The sequence below is a fragment of the Hyla sarda genome, chromosome 1, assembly GCF_029499605.1.
Source record: "Hyla sarda isolate aHylSar1 chromosome 1, aHylSar1.hap1, whole genome shotgun sequence".
Lineage (NCBI taxonomy): Eukaryota > Metazoa > Chordata > Amphibia > Anura > Hylidae > Hyla > Hyla sarda.
Window position 1 is genome coordinate 542,397,125 of NC_079189.1, and position 20,312 is coordinate 542,417,436.

Here is a 20,312-nt window from a genome sequence, read left to right on the forward strand (position 1 = left end):
GCAGCACTGGGCTATATTACATGCTCTAATGCAAGATATGTAATGCAATGTATTTACAGACATATACATTTTTTATTTTAGTTGCAAATTTAAAAATGTTATTCCGCAGAGAGTACATTACATCCCTCTTTCCCATATGCTGCTTTCAGACAGATGGGTATATGACACCAATGCCCTAATAACTAGTTTTACCATCTTTGGTAACAACCAATATTGTTCATAGTTTATTAGAAAAATGTTGACATTTGATAAGATTTCAAGCTTGAATGGCTTCAGGTCAAATATCTGGATTTCATGGTTTTGAGTAAGCCATTCCTGATCTTGCTTTCCTTATTGTGTGATTTTTGTCAGTGTGCCCGCACAGTCAGCATCCGTAGCTGTAATATGTAATACCCTGATACAATTATTGGCATTGGAAATCAATCAGATCCTGGTATGTTAACCCCTTAGATACTGTGGTAAATAGCAACTGTAACATGTAAGTGGTTTGACAGAGGGAGTAGGCTCCCTGTGTTTCCTGTCGGCTCTATGGTCACAATGTCAGTGGTTAGGATTGCAGTTGTGAGCCTGGCAAACTGTCCGCCTATTAGTGACAGTCAAGAAGTCTTTATTATACTGGGTATATTAAAACATTGCACAAGCGACCAGTAGATCACTGGGGTACTTTTTCAAATCAACTGATGTGATAAAGTCAAGAGTAAAGTAAAGTAAAATCAGATTTGTAAATTACTTCTATTAAAACCTCTTAATCCTTCCAGTACTTATCAGCTGCTGTATGCTCCAGAGGAAGTTGTGTAGTTATTTTCCGTCTGACCACAGTGCTCTCTGCCGACACCTCTGTCCATCTCAGGAACTGTCTGGAGCAGGAGAGGTTTGCTAAGGAGATTTACTCCTACTCTGGACAGTTTCTGACACAGACAGAGGCGGCAGCAGAGAGCACTGTGGTCAGACAGAAAAGAATTGCACAACTTCCTGTGGAGCATACAGCAACTGATAAATACTGGAAGGATTAAGATTTTTCTAGTAAAAGCAATTTTCAAATCTGTTTAACTTTCTAGAGCCATTTGATATGAAAAAAAACAGTAAAAAAACAAAAACTTAAAAATATTTTCCAAGAAAAAGTAGTTTTAACCCCTAAGGACCAAGCCCATTTTGGCCTTAAGGACCAGAGCGCTTTTTGCACATCTGACCACTGTCACTTTAAACATTAATAACTCTGGAATGCTTTTAGTTATCATTCTGATTCCGAGATTGTTTCTTCGTGACATATTCTCCTTAGTAGTACATAGTAGTAAATTTTTGTGGTAACTTGCATCCTTTCTTGGTGAAAAATCTCAAAATTTGATGAAAAATGAGAAAATTTTGCATTTTTCTAACTTTGAAGCTTTCTGCTTGTAAGGAAAATGTATATTACAAATATTTTTTTTATTCACATATACAACATGTCTACTTTATGTTTGCATCATAAAATTGACAAGTTTTAACTTTTGGAAGACATCAGAGAGCTTCAAAGTTCAGCAGCAATTTTCCAATTTTTCACAAAATTTTCAAGCTCGATATTTTTCAGGGACCAGTTCAGTTTTGAAGTGGATTTGAAGGGTCTTCATGTTAGAAATACCCCATAAATGACCCCATTATAAAAACTACACCCCCCAAAGTATTCAAAATGACATTCAGTCAGTGTTTTAACCCTTTAGGTGTTTCCCAGGAATAGCAGCAAAGTGAAGGAGAAAATTCAAAATCTTCATTTTTTTACACTCACGTGTTCTTGTAGAGCCAATTTTTGAATTTTTGCAAGTGGTAAAAGGAGAAAATTTTTACTTGTATTTGCAGCCCAATTTCTCTCGAGTAAGCACATACCTCATATGTCTATGTAAAGTGTTCGGAGGGCGCAGTAGAGGTCTCAGAAGGGAAGGAGCGACAAGGGGATTTTGGAGAGAACATTTTTCTGAAATGGTTTTTGGGGGGCATGTCACTTTTAGGACGACCCTAGGGTGTCAAAACAGCAAAATAAAAAACACATGGCATACCATTTTGGAAACTAGACCCCTCGGGGAAGGTAACATGGGATAAAGTGAGCCTTAATACCCCACAGGTGTTTCATGACTTTTGCAAATGTAATAAAAAAATTAAAAAAATTACCAAAAATGCTTGTTTTCCCAAAAAATTTCATTTTTTAAAAAGGGTAATAGCAGTAATTTCTCCCGATTCAGAAAACACCCCATATTGGGGTGAAAAGTGCTCTGCTGGCGCACTACAGGTCTCAGAAGAGGAGTAGTCACATTTGGCTTTTTGGAAGCAAATTTTGCTCTAGGGGCATGCCGCATTTAGGAAGCACTTATGGTGCCAGGACAGCAAAAAAAAAAACAAAAAAAATAAACACATGGCATACTATTTTGGAAACTAGACCCCTTGGGGAACGTAACAAGGGGTTAAGTGAACCTTTATGCCCCACAAGTTCGCTCTGTGCCTGATGACGGGCAATACAGGGGCCAGAGTATCATGATGTCACAGCCCTGCCCCCTCAGGACATCACACCCCTCCCCCTCAATACAACTCTATATGAGTGGGTGTGATGGCTGCCATGCCCCCTCCCATAGACTTGCATTGAGGGGGCAGGCTGTGATGTCACAAGGGGCGGGGCAGTGACATCACAATACTCCGGCCCCTGTATTGCCCGTCATCAGGTACGGAGCGAAGTTCGCTCCATGCATCAGATGACATGGGGTGCTGCAGGAGAGATCGCATGGGTTCCCAGTGGCGGGACTCCTGCAATCAGACATCTTATCCCCTATCCTTTGGATAGGGGATAAAAAGTCTAGGGGCGGAGTACCCTTTTAAAGCAGACCCCTGGGCACTTTAGCATCAGTTGCATAATAACAAAAAGGCTTATATTTTAGCATTAGAACGAACTATGGAGGCAAAAAACTCTGCCCTGAATCCTAATAACTAGCCCTATCTATCCATGTGCTTATTTACACCCGTTTTTTTTGCTGTCCGCTTTTAAGCTTAGCGTTCACTTACCTTTTTCTTGCAATTGTATGTAGCCTATATCTGCCATATATGACAATCTTACTTCTATTCTGAGTTCCTTCGATGACAAGAGCCATTTCTCAGCAGCCAGCAGATGTAGCTGTGTAAGCATTTCTTTATCTGTAAATCTCATTGCACTATGCAACTTCCAATTGTGTTCTAATGATCTGTGAGGAGGAAACAAATGGAAACATGGACAGATACTTGACCTAAATATTGAATATTTTCAGTCTGACTATCAATGCATGAAGCCTGCGATGGTCAGCTGAGCATAATGAATGAATATAGATTTTGTGTTGCCAAATTGTGCTGTTTTTAATGTATTTGGCCGAATAGTGAAGGAAAGTGAAGGAAACTTCACTTTATGCTTTACTTAACAAATACAATACTGTACAAGAAAGAAACACTTTACATTGGATACTGCAATCTCCCATTTTATATGTTCTTAGGTCTACTCATACTGTTTAGTTGCCAGAAATGACTGATTTGTAGCCATTTTCTGATGGTGTTGTTTGTTTTTCTACCAATAAAACGTCTATTTAGAAAAAAAAGACATAGGAAACCCTTACTAATCCTAATAAAAAGTACATGTGAAAATATAAAAGAAAAGACCACCGGAGCGCTCCAATGGGCAGGATCAGTAGGTCAGTAACATATAACAATAGGTAAGCAATGTGCTCACCTGATAGCATTATGCAATGACCGAGGCACAACGCTCAATTCGTATGTGGAAGAATCATAAGACTCAGAGGCAGCTACTGCAGACTTCCCATGCCAGACCGGCATGTACAGGATACATCAATGTCCGTTGATGTAATAAAAAATACATAGAATTTGTAGATTCTATAGAATTTTTCTTTTTCAGATGCAAAAATAATTCACTGTTCACATAATGCAGTCCGCTAATTCAGGAAACTATTTCCATTGCGGATTGAGCAGCAAATCTACTTACATGGGGGGTGTAACACATATTTGACTTTATGCATTGCTAAGGGTCACTGTTAAAAAATCTGCAACAGAATTAACATGATTTAGACTTTATTCACGCACTGTATATTTAGACATATTTTGTTAAAGAAAAGCTTCTGTAAAATCAGTTTTTGCTAAATTTAAGTGCTTTGTGTTAGTCTATAACGATATAATAAAAAAGAGAGAAACGAGATGGTGCTATATAGTGCCGTTACTGAGGGTATATAGTGCCGTATGAAACTGAGGGTAAATATTATAGCAGGTGCTCACCTTTTTGTGTTGTGCTAGTAGTAACAACACTGTTTACAACTTTTAAAGTAGCATGGAGTTCCGGAGCTGATCATCGTGGGTACCGTTTCCGTATGTGGATCGGTGTAACACTTAAAGTATAAGGGCTGATGAGGTGTTCCTGGCAGGGAATTCCCCCCCCCCCCCCCCCCCCAAGCGTTTCACTGAATAAAAATGGACAGGTGCATCAGTTGTAGCAACAAGAAGCAACAATGTTTATAAGAAAAGACAACAGGGATTACACGTTTCCAGAGGGCTACTCCTCTCTTTAACCACTTTCCCAAATACTAACAGAGTACACATAAATTGTGTAAAAGCATACAATTTTTTTTTTTACACAGTGATCTGTATTTTTTATTGGTACTATTTTGGGCTAAATGGGACTTTTTGACCTCTTCCTCATTGATGTGTTCTGTGATGTTAGGTGACAAAGAAATGGCAATTCTGGAATTGGATGGTTTTTTTTTATTTGTGTATGGTGTTCACTGTACAGGATGAATAACATGATAATGTAATAATTTGGACATATATGCACATAGAGAAGCCAATGATATAATTTTGTGTAGATTATATATTTCTGAAGAAATTGGCAAAAGCAGGGTGTCTTTTTTATTCTTTTTTTTTGTTTGTTTGTTTGTTTGTTTTATTGGCTAGTGTTTTTTATTGGTTATTCTTTTTTATTTTTCTTATTATGAATTCATTTTTTGTCCCAAGGGACTTAAGTAGGCAATTGCTTGATCACTTGTACAGTACACTACAAAACTAATTGCCAATCTCCTATCATACCATGCCTATGACAAGGTCTAATGGGGTACAATCATTACCATGAAAACCAAACAGCCCTGGAAGCAGGGTGATTAGAGATTCAAATAGCTTAGATGCCGTAGTCCCTATTGACTGCAGCATCTAGTGGGTTAAACAGCTGAGATAACAGTTCCTTTGAACATCCTTTACATGAAAGGTGCTGATTTCTGCCTAATCCCACTGCACCGTGAACTACCATTTCACACAAATGTACATCACATGTCAGAGAGTTGTTAAATCCCATCCACATATAGTAAATTGCTGTAGATTTTCAGTGCAGAATTTCCTTTGCAATACAGAAGCAACTGTGCATTGTGTGAATTCACCCATACACAGATTGGGACCAGAGTTAAGCGAACTTATGAAAATCCTTGGCTCGGCTCGGTTCGACTCGAACTGGCAATGAAATAAGCCCCTAAACATGTTTATAACACTGCCTAACAGCTCTAAATCCCTGTCTAACACTGAATGTATTCAAGTAGTTTTAAAATGTTTTTAAGGCTCAGTTATGGTGACATGCGGTAACCCATGGTAACTATTACAGCTCACCAATTTTTATTTTGCTTATTCACACCAAAATAAAGCTGCATAAAGTATCGATGGTCGTCGGTAGATGCCTGTTGGTGTTAATATACACAAAGAGGCAAGTGAAGAGGCAGTGGCTTTTTACAAGCGTGCCAAATATTATCCCATTTTTAGTGGATAATGGGTTGTGTATGTGTAGGCCTGGCTGGAAGTAGGGTGATGGTGGATTGGTGTTTCTAGGAGTAACCAGCGTACAGCAAGTGGTGGCTGTCTGATGTTAATAGTGTACAGCAAGAGATGGCGGAGTTATGTCAATAGTGTACAGCAGGAGATGGCGGACTGGTAGTAGAAGGAAGGTGGTTTTTAAATAACATTTGAAAATGTTTCAATAAAGTTTTTTTAAATTTTGATATTAAAATAAATATTCAATTATATGGTTCCTGGTCTAGTGATGCTGACATGCATGGGTTGTGTATGTGTAGACCTGGCTGAAACTTCCAGCAGAACATGTCATAGTGACTTATTAGAGGAATATGTAGTAGTCTGCATAAAGCAGCAGGCTGAAACACCTTTATAATGGCTGCAGGGAGGTTGCAATAGCAACCTTCAGAATGTCACAGGGATTTACTGGAGGAAGTAGTAGTATCCTGTGTACAGCAGCAGGTTGAGAAATCTTTAAAATCAATTTGACTTTTGCCCCAGCCAGGCTGCCCAGGCCATAGCAGGACAAAGCAGGTTTCCAAAAAATCTATTTGAATTTGGTAAGCAGCCCTGGCAGGCCACAGGGTGTTTGCAAAAGCAATCACAATCAATTAGAATTTTCCCCAGCCAGCCAAGCGGCCCAGGCCTGGCTGGAAGTAGCAGGTTTCCAAAAAAAATCTATTAGAATTTTTCCCCAGCCAGGCTCAGCAAGTAAGAGAGTAAAACTATTTTTTGGCCATGTATTCCCCTGGCCGTAGCTATTATACCACATATCAACTGTGACATGCACTGTTCTGCATACAGACAAGTTCAAGGAGTGGCCCACCCTCTCTACCACATGATGCAAATCGGGGACTTCATTCTTTGCAAAATAATGGCGAATTGGTTCGCAGCACCTGGTATGGACACACCCCATTAGTTGCCTGAAGGCTATGTCAACAAGATGGTATGGGAGGGCCAGTGCCACCAGCAACTTGGCCAGGTGACTGGTAGAATACTGTTGTCTCAAAGACATGGATTCCCCAATGGATAACTGACGGGATCGGGGAGGAGGAGGGCAGGTCACTGATAAGAAAAATCTTGAAAATGTGCTGCCTGTAGAAGAGGCCTGGCTCTTAGACAGTCAGGAGGGATCTGGAGGATCATCAGTAGCAGCAGCGTTTTTCTCACATTTTGGGGTGTCTTGACTGTCCCACGCAGCCTTGTGGTGATGCTCCATTTGCCTACTTTGAGACGTAGTTCCTACACTCGGACCCTGGTCACGGCTTACTTTCTGTTTGCAGAGGCAACATATTGCCACGTTTTCTGCATCAGGTAAGGTAGAAAAGAAGCTCAATACATCAGAATATCAGACAGAGACTTCACCATCTGACTGTGCCCATCCTCTGGGTGTTTTTTTTTTTTTATAGAACCTGAACATGCAGCAGCGTCGCTGTCACCTGAGCTCATCAGACCAGCAGCCCTACGCCTGTTATGTTTCACAGGTTTTCTTCCCTACCTCAGCTATACTCTTCTTCGCTGACACTGCCACTACCCTCCTGCTCTGAACACGTCAGCTCTTGCCAAGGTGATTCCCATGTCCTATCCAATACCACATCATCGTCAACATCAAACTCATCATGGTCCATGCCACTCCTCTCTGCATGGACCTTGATGCCTTACATTATCTCCACCACCACCAGTCCCGCTTGTGCTGGGCTCGACCACTGTTTCTACATCCAGCATCTCGTCAACACACTCCAAAGCCTTTCTGTCCCCACACAACTCCTCGTGGCTAGTGCTATCCTTCAGCTTAGCAGTAGGGGGAGGCAAAGCCAGAGATGAGGAAGCACAGAGTCAGAGTCTCCACTAAGTGTAGACGTAATGGAATCCACTGACTGATGGCTCACTGTCATATTGTCAGTTTTCCTCCTCAGAAGTCATATGACAGAAATATTCCAGTATAGCCGGATGTTAGGAATTTCCCTTCTCCTAAGATCAGTCAACACCCAAGTATCCAGTTGTTAAGGTAGTTTATTACGAATACTTCGATGGACAAGGACGAGAATCCTTACATCCCAAAAAAGGTAGAGAGACTCATACCCAGAAAGGAATGTCCATTCTTTTAATTACATTTTCACAGTCATTGCCTGATTGGTTAGAGTCAACTTGTAGCTTATGAGGTAATTAAACTTTATTGCCAATCACAGTAGACTCTGTACAAGTTGTGGACTGTCTTTGTTTTAAGCAAATTGGGTGTATATTTACATATATTATACGTGCTGTAATGCAATTTAAGCATTCAGATACAATAGAAAAGCATTAGATACATAATAAAAGCATTAGAAATATAGCATTAGATATATAGTAAAAGCACTAGAAACATAGCATTAGATACATAGTAAAAGCAGGTACACTTCTATTTTCCTGTAACAGTGTCCCTCCTCTTGTGCATACTTTTACTACCAAGTTCTATCAGTTACAATCCTGTGTTTGGCACACTTTCAGACTGGTTGTCATCCAATGGCGTTTCAGTGGTCACATTGTCATATGTTTATTCCAGAGGGGGAACAGTCTGATACATGGTTCATGTCATAGCTGCCTCAATCAGTTTTTGTGAAAGTCCTCTTATACAAGGTATGCAACAACATCCGCAGGTTACCAGAATAGCCAAAACCACAGATGTGGAAATCAATAATGAAGTTATCACACTGGTCCATCTTCCAAACCATCCTTCCAGCCAACCAGTAAATGGATCATTAATTCCAGAATTTTATGCTAGTTCATTCAATAATGCTGTCATTCCTTCGATTGCTCTTGTTAGAGTTCCTCCAGGAGCTGTATTATTGGGAATAAAGGTGCAGCATAGGATTCCAAATATCTTGCAAACTCCTCCTCTCTCTGCTAATACCATATCTAAAGCCATTCGGTTTTGCCACGCCATAAGTGAGGTAGGGGCAACTTGTTTGGCTAACCCCTTTACCTCATCCCTAGTATAATTTACAAACCTCTGTTGGTTATAATAGATGTAATTTATCCAGGCAATATTTTTGTTTATCGTACTTAACCAAAAGAACAGAGACTCGAACCTTGCTGCCACTTGGTTCTTGGTCTTAAACTTATTAGGCACTCCTCGGGACCCCTATTTCATCTATATATACTCGGGAATCAAAAGACCCTTTAGGAGAGGTGTCCCTACGGCTCTGTTGGTTGCTTCCATTCTAAGGGGACTGTGATAGGATTTGTAGGGGCATAGCTAGTTGGACCAAAAACTCTTAGCCTCTTATTCTCCATACAACCACCAGACGTCAGCCCTCTGGGTATTCTGCTCAACCCAGCCACCTTCACTTTCTACTCTGTTAATCCTCTCCATCCAGTAGTCATCAGGTAATGATCCCAATTCCGTGCCGATCTCATTTCCCGGGAACACAAAACAAGTAAAGTTATCAGGATATGCCGTGACCTCTGGGGGTATTTGAGGTCTCTGAACCTGGGAAATAACAAACTCAATGTGTGACAGGTTCTGTTAGCATCAGGTTTATAGGCCTTCTGATATAATTTCAACATTTAGTCTAAACCATCTGGATCTGTATTATTGTTTAAAAGGGAATGGATTTGTAGGCTTGGTTCCAACGATCACATTCTTTTCCAAATGGAGCATAACATATATATACATTACTGTTTCTTATAGCTTTTGCCTGTCTTAAATCCTCACACTCAATCAACTGGCACAGATCTACTAGTTTTGTGCTGCTGGTTCCCTCCAAGAATGTCAAATTGAGAGGTCTACCTACAGCCACCCAGTCTGTTAGTTGTGTCCGATCATGGTGTCTATAGTAATGTTTTGATAATGTCCTTCTGAGGATTCCTGGAATTCCCACCAGACCCACCACAAGTATTATCCCTATCATCATATCCAGCTGAGGAGCTCCAAGGGGTAGGGTATTGGAGGCTTCACTGGTTTCAGACAGCTTCTGCCTTATGCAGAATCTCCCTTTGTAACCAGACTTATTGGAATCCCCTCAGCCTTCTCACCCTGCAGAACCTTTATTGCTGTAGGGGTGGTTAGTAGGACTTAGTAGGGTCCATTCTACTTAGGTAAATGTCAGTGTTTCTTCTTGATAACTTTTATGAGGACCCAGTCTACAATTTTAACTTTTTCTTCTTTTATGGGTCCCCCTTCTAGAATGGAACAGACTTGGTTAATTTGTTTTTGTTTCAACAGTCTGGATATAGGTTCTTTCTGCTTCCTCGATATGTGTCTCATTTGGTAACAAAAGTTTCTTATATGGTCTACCATACATCATCTAAAAAAGGTTTAATCCATCTTTAGTGGGTGTAATATGCATACTCAGAACAGCTAATGGTAAACAGTACATCCAACTTTTTACTTCTATACCCAATTACTTCTGTTAGGAGTTTTATTGTCTGGTTTACAAAATGTGGACCATTGTCACTATAAATCTTTTCTGGTATCCCAAATTGTGCAATGATGTCTTTTAGTATATAAGTTTTATATACTGTTAGGGCATCAGCACTTCCTGTGGGAAATACTTCTACACATTTGGTCAATGCATCAATTATCACTCAGCAATATTTCTTTCTTTCACAATTATTAAGTTCAATAAAATCCATACAGATGTGCTGGAATGGGTATTCTCAGTTTGGAAATGTGCCTCTCATTGGTATGATACCCCCTTGTAGATTGTGTCTTGCACATATCAGACATTGGGAACAAAAAAATTTTTTTTACGTAGCTTGTGAAACCATAGGCCATGCATACAAGTTCCATTAGTGCCCTCATCCCCCCTCTTGAGACATGGGTCACCCCATGTATCAATACTGCTGCATAATTGAACAGGGACTTGGGCAAGACTGGTTTGTTGTCAGGTGATCTGCAGAAGCCAATAAATTATTTGACATCCCTTGTTCTTGGTTTATGTGTATTTCTTTGTTCCTGTATGAACAGTAGTTCAGTGCTACAGCTATGCGGGCTGCTATTTTCTCCCCCATGTTAAATGTCCTTGAAAATACGATAAGCAGGTTTGCATGCTCCAGAATTTCCACTAATCCTGCAATTTATACATTTACTAAATGCGTTTACTACAAATATTGAATACTTCCTTTATCCCATGAAAAAATCTCTTTGTCACTAACTAAACCACTATTAAGGTAACTTTGCACATAACTTTGTCTATAGACAATACAAGCACACCTTTTGGAATGCTTGGGTGTTTGCTAGTCCCTGGATGCCATTTTTGGACATAGTACTATGCTTTAGAGATTCAACATTTTCTACAGTTTCAACACACTTTATATTTTCTTCTACATTCTTCTCTAACCCGACCACTTCCTAATCTACTCCCTTGTACCATAGTATCACTTACATAAACTCTCTCACCTTTGCCAGTCCTATCTTTCCACCTTCTTCCTCTGCTTTTCCCTCTGTTTTATCTGCCTTCCTCATCATCCCTAAAAACCTTCACTTTCACATTATTTTTTGCTTTCTGTTTTAACCACCTTTCTGAGTGTTTTGCCCATTGTAAAGTATCTAACACTCCTACTGTTCTGTATGTTACCATGCTTTTTGTAATATATTCTGTGTGCTCTGCTTTTAGTAGATTCACAAAGGCTATCTTAAACTGCTGCTGGTAGGCACTGTTAACATCATCACTTTATGGTAACCCTGAATACATTTTGAACACTTCTCTTAATCTATTCAAATTAACACTAACACTCTCCTTGCCACTGTCATGTTTATCCTTTGCCAATCTGTTCTCTGTACCCACCTATACCTACATCTTTGAAGTAAGGCTGTAAGTCCTAGTTTGGGGTGTTTAATATGTTCCGTGGCCTTCTGCACATCACTCTCGGTCCGTCATCCTGTCCTGCTCTAGGTTTCGGAACTTCAATCAACGGGCACTGCATAGCATCATCAATACCATATCTAATAGGGCTCTTCTCTGCCTCATCCCTGGTCCACTACTTGGGTCATTGCGTCCACTAAAGTCTCGGTCATAGCTCTATTCAGCCTGGGTGTCGGTTCTCTGTCTGGGAGACTTGGGGAAGTCAGTTCAGGTTCTTATACAGGGTGTGTCCTTCTGATTACAAAAGATGTAATCATCTTCCTTGTCCTCCAGAGGTAATTTGGCTTGGCAACTCTCTTTTGTCATTTTACTTTCTACTCTGGTTTTGGCCTGTTTGAGCCAAAACTGTGCTATGCTCAAACCATATTTCTTTTGTTCACATGGTCCCAACATCTTAATAACCAATTCATGACATTCTTTCACAGATAATTTATTGTTAAATCCAAATACTTTTTTTTTTCTTGCAGCATTTAACATAATCTGGATGTTTGCCATCCGTAAACTTCTTATCGCCTAATAATGGCATCTCTGGCACACAGCAAGAGCACAAGCATGCACAAGCTGTACTCTTACAGAACTTATTCCTCATTCTCTGATTCTTGAGTACAACTAATTCTACCCTAAGTCCCTTACAAATCGATTTAAAAACACAACACATAAAAATAACCTAAAAAGTTACAAAGGGAAAAAAGGTAAAACAAATATCCTTAATCCATTATTGTATTACAATTCTCATCCTGAATAAACAGTCCTCCCTCCCAACTCAGTAGGGACTCATTAGGGTTATAGGTTGAACTTGATGGACTCTGGTCTTTTTTCAACCTTATGAACTATGTTAGGCTGGGTCCACACTACGTTTTGTCCCATACGGGAGCGCATACGGCAGGAGGGAGCTAAAACCTCGCGCTCCCGTATGTCACCGTATGCGCTCCCGTATGTCATTCACTTCAATGAGCCGACCGGAGTGAAACGTTCGGTCCGGTCGGCTCATTTTTGCGCCGTATGCGCTTTTAAACCGGACCTAAAACTGTGGTCAACCACGGTTTTAGGTCCGGTTGTAAAAGCGCATACGGCGCAAAAATGAGCCGACCGGAGCGAACGTTTCACTCCGGTCGGCTCATTGAAGTGAATGGCATACGGGAACGCATACGGTCACATACGGGAGCGCGAGCTTTTAGCTCCCCCCTGCCGTATGCGCTCCCGTATGGGACAAAACGTAGTGTGGACCCAGCCTTACTATGTTACTCCCCTCAGGGAGACACAGAGCTGATTACAGAGGTTCCAGCTACTTGACCTCAGAGAGAGAACTGACATACAGTTCTTTTGCACACAGGCTGCACACAGCCCCTCCCTTATCATAGGTTTCCCAAGCTACAGTACCTCCAGCTGTTGCTACACAACTGCTCTGTAATACTGTGATCCCCTTTCTCCTCACAAAAAGAAGTGGGAGCATCTAAAAGAAAACATCAGTATAGCATCACAATGAGTAGAAGAGTTGTTAGGGAAAGAAATTTATGAGTTCAGGTAAGTCTCAGTATGAAACATAGAAAACCGCACACTCGCTGCGCTCTTTAGAAAAACAACACAACTAAACACTTAGAAAGACAACTCTATAGAAAGGAAATTTATTTTGTGTTCGACTGCTGATCACTCAATATTCCTCAGTACTTTGATTCTATAACTTCATTGTCAGGCACGTCCCTCTGATAAACGATATACCTCCTCTTTTTTTATTTGTTAGGACAACGAGTTGTGTCCATTTTGCCTTAGCCAACACCCTAAGGCAACAACCTAAGGCCTTAACAAACACACTAGAATCCTACATCCAGCAGTCCCGCAGACTGGGATGTTTTTTCTTCTCTTTACACACTTATTTACGCAAAGTTACACAAGTTTAAAAACAAATCCAGATTTCCACGCCACTATCAAACTGAAACAAACCAGCAAAGTAAAATAAATCTAACTTACGGACTGGACCTTAGGGTGGGCTGGATCTAGTAGGTTCAGGGACGGGCTTCTGGAGCATAGTCCAATCAGCCCCTGGTTACAACCAAAACTCACGGGCTGGGGGTCTTATAATACTGGTGATTAGAGTTATCAATACTCACCGGATTTTGACCGGAACCATTCAACCCAAAAAGTCCAATAGCCGTTTCCGGTTCGAGGGACCAAATGTTAGGAATTTCCATTCTCCTAAGATCAGTCAACACCCAAGTATCCAGTTGTTAAGGTAGTTTATCACGAATACATCGATGTACAAGGATGAGAATCATATAGAGAGAAAGGTATAGAGAGACTCATACCCAGAAAGGAATGTCCGTTCTTTTTATTACATTTTCTCCATCATTGCCTGATTGGTTAGTATCCACTTGTAGCTTATGAGGTATTTAAACTTTATTGCCAATCACAGTGTACCCTGTAAAAGTTGTGAAATGTCTTTGTTTGATGCAAATTGGGTGTGCACACCATTATACGTGCTGTATTGCAATTTAAGCATTCAGATACTATAGGAAAGCATTAGATATTGTGATGAATCGTTCTTGCAAATAGGCTCGGTTGCAGTATAGAGGCAAGGAAGCAGTATTTTCCAAATCAAAGTTCAGTGTTTTATTCACACTTGTCACTAGTTTCGCTCGCGAATATTCGCAATGCGAATTTTGCATATTTGCATTTGCTCATTTGCAATATGCTCAAAATTAGCATATGCTCATTTTCGAATTTTCCCTTATGCTAATTTTTGTATATGTAATTTTCGCATACGCAAATTTTCGCATATGCGAAAATAAAACGAGAATATTACGAATATGCGAATTTAGCTCAACACTACTTGTCACACAGCAAACAGTCTTTAAATGCAGAACAAAGGAAAATTTTACAAAATCCACCTGTATTCCTTAGGTGTTTGCTCACACCTCATCGCCCCATCAAGCAAATCTTTTCCAGGCCTCCAGGCAGGCTGTTCACCAACTTCCAACCTTGGAGCAAAAGTAGGGAAGAACTCCACTCTCAGCTCTCTCTGGCAGTGTGAGCTGCAACTAGCAAATCCCCCTCAGCTGGTGAAACAGGTTGCCTTTAAGGCCAACAAAAGGTGTCCTGGATTGTGAGGAATGACCCCCACCCTGCACTTGATCATTTCCAGTAAGAGCCGTCCCGGATTGGCCTTCCAGCCATACTATGGCCATAGTGTCAGTCTGCATCGCAGCACAGACACTGAATGAATACCGACTCTTACTTCACCAAAGCAAGGAGCCTTGGTGACACATATCACCCATCCACCACAATACCTTTTACCTTCTCACAATATATAGTGTTAGATATATAGTAAAAATCATTAGATACATAGTAAAAACTACTTTATACAGTGGCCACACCAAAACAAGCCTTTCAGGAGGAGAAGGGGCTAGTCGAGCATGGCAGGAGCTCCGAATCTGGGAGCCATGAGCTTTGAGATGTGAGCTGAACCACGGTTTCATCGGTTTTAGCGAAAATGGTTGGAAACATACAACAGCTACTACATTGCTTTTAACAGAGGGAAAGGCCTAAACTGAACCCCTGAATGAAACAAAACTCACTATGACTCGTAGCAGAGCTAAGAAGGTAACCCCGAATAAGCTGACGACTTTCTACTCACGAGTGGAGCAGGGGAAGGGAGCTGAACCCGGCCAGAGCAGTGTGACAGCCATACATGGAGACTCTCCCTCTACCGCAGGACCCCAACGCGGGGTTATGATGTAACTGTCAGGCGCCGGCGTGAGCCCAGCAGTGAGACGCGGATCAGCGCTGCTAACGAGTCAGGTGACCGGAGACGTTGCCACCGTAGACGTTGGCACCACAGAACGGAGAAAAGGCTGATAACTGGAAAGACACCAGGAGCTTCTCGTGGAACAAGAGGGGATGATGGAATCCCAGCAGGGGACTCACTATGACAAGGGGGACAGGGAGTTGTGGGTCAATAGCAACCAACTAGAGGACAGCGTAATGAGGGGAAGAGAATATGCTGGACTGGAGACCAGATGTAGAAAACGGTGCATTTGCAGAGGAAAATGGGAATGGAATTGAAGGTGGTAAAATTCTAATTATGAATAAGGACATGAGCGATTCCTTAGCCACCCCTCTGCTTCAAGATTCTACTACTAAAAGGTTTCTAGCAATGGACACCACTGTGCATAGCAGGACGGAGAGGGTCCTGACCCTAACAAGAGTCTCGGCATATGACACGATATGACACGGGGACACCGCGTGACCCCACGGCATATCACGGGAGCTGGCGGAGGACGTACATATCCATCCTTCATCGTTAAGGGGTTAAATATCTCTGAAGAGACCACAACATGGCTTCCACCAACTGTCCCCATCCAACCTGGCCAGAGCTTGAGAGGATCTGCAGAGAAGAATGAAAGAAAATCTCCATATCCAGATGTGTAAACCTTGTGGCCTTATCCCCAAGAAGACTGGAGGCTGTGGTCACTGCCAAAAGCTCTTCAACTAAGTACTAAGTAAGGGGTCTGAATACTTATGTCAATAGAGTTCTTTTATTTTTAATAAAATAGCAATACATTCTTATTATGAAGTATTGAGTGCAGAATGATTGGAGAAAACATATTTTATTTTTTATTTTTTTCTTTAGCCCAAGGCTGCAATATAACAAAATGCAAAAAAGGTGAAAGGGTCTGAAGACTTTCTTAATTTATTGTATAACTCCTTGTGAGAACAAAAGATGGCTGTTACGTTATGCGCTCCGACCACACACGCTGGTCGTGAGCGCATGGTCCCGTTACCTGTTGCTGACGGCGGGGCTGGGATTCGCATCGCGGGACACTCCCGCATGCGAATCCCAGCCCCTCACCTGGTGCTTCTCCTGACCCCGCCTCTCTGCTCGGGCATGCGTGTCCCCATCCCCTAGGGCAAGCACGTGCGGGAGCTTTAAGATTTAAAGGGCCAGTGTACCCATTAGTGAAGTAACACCTGTGGCTCATTGATTAATTCCTCCACCTCCCACACTTCCCTGCTGGATCTTTGTTGCCCTAGTGCCTGAGAGAATGCGTTCCTGAGAGTTGCCTTGCCGTGTATCATACCCTTTGCTCCGTGACACTTGCTATGCTCCTGACTACACTACTGTGCCACCAGCCCTGATCTTCTGCTATCCTGACCACGAGTTGCCTTATCCTGCCTGTGCCTCGAATCTCCTCAGCCGCCTGTGTGGTCGAGTTGTGCCAGGGGTAGCGACATGGGTGCCACTGGACATCTCTCCTATTGCTTAAAGGAGTACTCCAGTGAAAACCTTTTTTTTTTTTTTTTTTTTTTTTTATCAACTGGTGCCAGAAAGTAAAACAGATTTGTAAATTACTTATATTAAAAAAATCTTAATCCTTCCTGTACTTATTAGCTGCTGAATACTACAGTGGAAATTATTTTCCGTTTGAAACACAGAGCTGTCTGCTGACATCATGAGCACAGTGCTCTCTGCTGACATCTCTGTCCATTTTATCAACTGTCCAGAGTAAAAGGAAATCCCCATAGTAAACATATGCTGTTCTGGACAGTTCCTAAAATGGACAGAGATGTCAGCAGAGGGCACTGTGCTCATGATGTCAGCAGACAGCTGTGTTTCAAAAAGAAAAGAATTTCCGCTGTAGTATTCAGCAGCTAATAAGTACAGGAAGGATTAAGATTTTTTAATAGAAGGAATTTACAAATCTGTTTAACTTTCTGGCACCAGTTGATTTAAAAAAAAAAAAAAAAAAAAAAAAAAAAAAAAGGTTTTCACCGGAGTACCCCTTTAAATGTATTGTATGTCTTCCTAAAGTGAGAGAAAGAAAAAATAGCACAAGAGACAAAATAAAATGAATCCAATAATCCAATTCACAGAGTAAATGTATATGATGATCATGTCCAGGTCAAATCTCCAACCACGACTTCCATCTCCAAAGTCATCTCTGTGCTCCCCATGTGGAAAGTGCCTTCTTCCCATAGGGTCCATGTGTCTCCTGAAATCTGCCATCAAACACAGGTGTGATTAGAAGAAGTACCACAAAGAAAACAAGAGAAGCACATACATAAGACTCTGTTCACATCTTTTCTTTGTATGTACACTGGGAAAACCCACTGACATGAATACTTACAATATAATGTAACCACTCTATATAAAAGTCATATGTTGCCCATATGAGTCCCACACCTGCATGTTTTACATACTTCTATGGCATGCCTTTGTACAGTATATCAATGCAGGACACTTTTTTTTCTACATATATGCATAGTGGCTGCAAAACAGACTGGAAGAATGCTGTTGACATGGTATGCTATGCTATGAGTGAACTGTGCCATGCTCATTGCGCTGCAGGCTGGTGGCTCTCTGAAGTGTACATCTCGGCTTGCCCCAGTACAGTATGCATCACCTCTCACTTCACATTTACCCCTGTACCTGGCCCATGTACAGTGAAGTAAGGTAGGCGGGGATACATACTGTTGCTGCTCAGCTCTCATTCAGGCTAGGTGCCAGGACTGCAGCACACTAGCACAGTGTGCTAACAAAATATAGCAATGCTGCTATCTATACAATGGGCGTTGCATGTGTTGTTCATCGAGCCCATTAAAAGCTGTGGGTGTAAACCATAAGAATTCATAAAGCAGCATAAAGGGGTTATCCAGTAATAGGAAAACAGATCTAATTTATTTTAGAAACAGCTTCACTTCTGTCCCCAGGTTGTGTGTGGTTTTACAACTTGGCTCCATTCACTTCAATGGAACTGAACTGCAGAACCACACCCAACCTGGAGACAGACGGGGAGCGTTTTTTTTTTTTTTTTTTTCTTTTTTAAGAAACTAGCTCTGTTTTTCTATTCCTGGATAACTCCTTTAACAGAACATATGCAGCACCTAGCACAGTCGCTACGCTAAGCGTGCAGGAATTTGGAACATGTAAACAATAAAAAGGCCACAGCGTTCACCCGAGAGCACAGCCTCTTCAGACAGCTGACTGACAAGTGTGCAGAAAGATGTCAAGAAACTATGCCAAAAATAGATCTAAAGCTCCACATGTGAACTCTTTATTTTTAAAAATTACTTTATTTTGACAACTGTAATAATGTTTGGGTTCTGTTTTGATTGTAAAATTGGAGGGGAAACCCCAATGTTCTTTAAACTGCGATCGAGAACTGTCATCTGCTAACACATCCACAATACACTGTGAGCAAATATATAAAGCTCCTGCTGTCTAGGGGGATAAACATAGCTGCTTTCTTCTAGAAACAAGAACAGGTGTTGCACTGTTTTTGGAAGAAATCAACTTTACTTTTCTATTGTTGGATAACCGCTTTGATTTGGTGTCTTCTTTACATAAATTGGTATGTGTGTCGATGTTGAGATATTCTGACTTAACAGACAGAGAAAAGGAGAAAGCTTACTAAAATTCTTAGTCTTTATTGGAATCCTTTAAAACAAGTTCACCACATAGACATTAAACCACCGTGATACACGAATGTCAGAGAAGTTGCACGCGTTTCAAGCACATGTATGCTCTTGATCACCATCACACCACTGTGCTACACGAATGTCAGACGAGTCAGATGTGTTGCAAGTGTATGCAAGCTCTTGATCTCCAACGGTGATCAAGAGGGTGCAAATGCTAGAAATGCCTCTGACTTGCCTGACATTCGTCTAGCCCGGTGGTGTGATGTCTATCATGTAAACTTGTTTTAAAGGAATACAATAAAGACTAAGCATTTTAGCAGTGCTGGACCAAGCTTTCTCCTTCTCTTCGACTGTTACGTCCATAACCGGGCCAGGTGAGGATCCGTGCATGCAACTAAAAGGTGAGTTGAATATTATCTTTAGATATTGTCTAGATATTTTGAATACAGAGCTGTAAAATGTGGACTTTACAAAGTTAGTTTTATTTCTTAAAGGGGTTATCCAGGAAAAAACTTTTTTTTTATATATAGATATATCAACTGGCTCCAGAAAGTTAAACAGAATTGTAAATTACTTCTATTAAAAAATCTTAACCCTTTCAGTACTTATGAGCTGATGAAGTTGAGTTGATCTTTTCTGTCTAAGTGCTCTCTGATGACACGTGTCTCGGGAACCGCCCAGTTTAGAAGCAAATCCCCATAGCAAACCTCTTCTACTCTGTGCAGTTCCCGAGACAAGCAGAGATGTCAGCAGAGAGCACTGTTGCCAGACAGAAAAGAACAACTCAACTTCAGCAGCTGATAATTATTGAAAGGATTAAGGTTTTTTAATAGAAGTAATTTACAAATCTGTTTAACTTTCTGCAGCCAGTTGAAATTAAAAATTTTTTTTTTCCTGGAAAACCCCTTTAAACTTGGATCACCCTGCTGCCATGGCTTCGGTTATGATAAAAATTAACATGGCAGTACTGAATCCAACTGTGCCGGACTGACCCATGGAAAATAATAGGGTTCTTTGGATTCCATTGGGGTGTCTGCTGTTTTGGTGGGAAGATGAGCGCAACATGCTGTGTTTTTTCTTCCCAACAAATCTGATGGAAGAGGCTCCAGACTAAGCTTCTAATGGTTGTGTCAATTGAGCCTTAAATGGGTACTCTCATTAAAACTAATGTTTGCTATTACACTCTTTATGGTAAATAAAAAAGGTTTTAAATATACTTAAATATATAAAAAT

General features: G+C 41.0%; 1 protein-coding gene across 1 annotated transcript in view; it reads right to left on the bottom strand.

Annotated features, from left to right (window-relative positions):
• Window positions 1-17,410: 17,410 nt before the first annotated feature.
• The window catches only part of RNF180 (ring finger protein 180), a 102,743-nt gene continuing 99,841 nt past the window's right edge, over window positions 17,411-20,312 (bottom strand). The window contains exon 7 of the mRNA XM_056541357.1: window positions 17,411-17,660. Coding sequence (XP_056397332.1) covers window positions 17,467-17,660 — 194 coding nt within the window. The 3' untranslated portion in view covers window positions 17,411-17,466. The remainder of the gene's footprint in view (window positions 17,661-20,312) is intronic.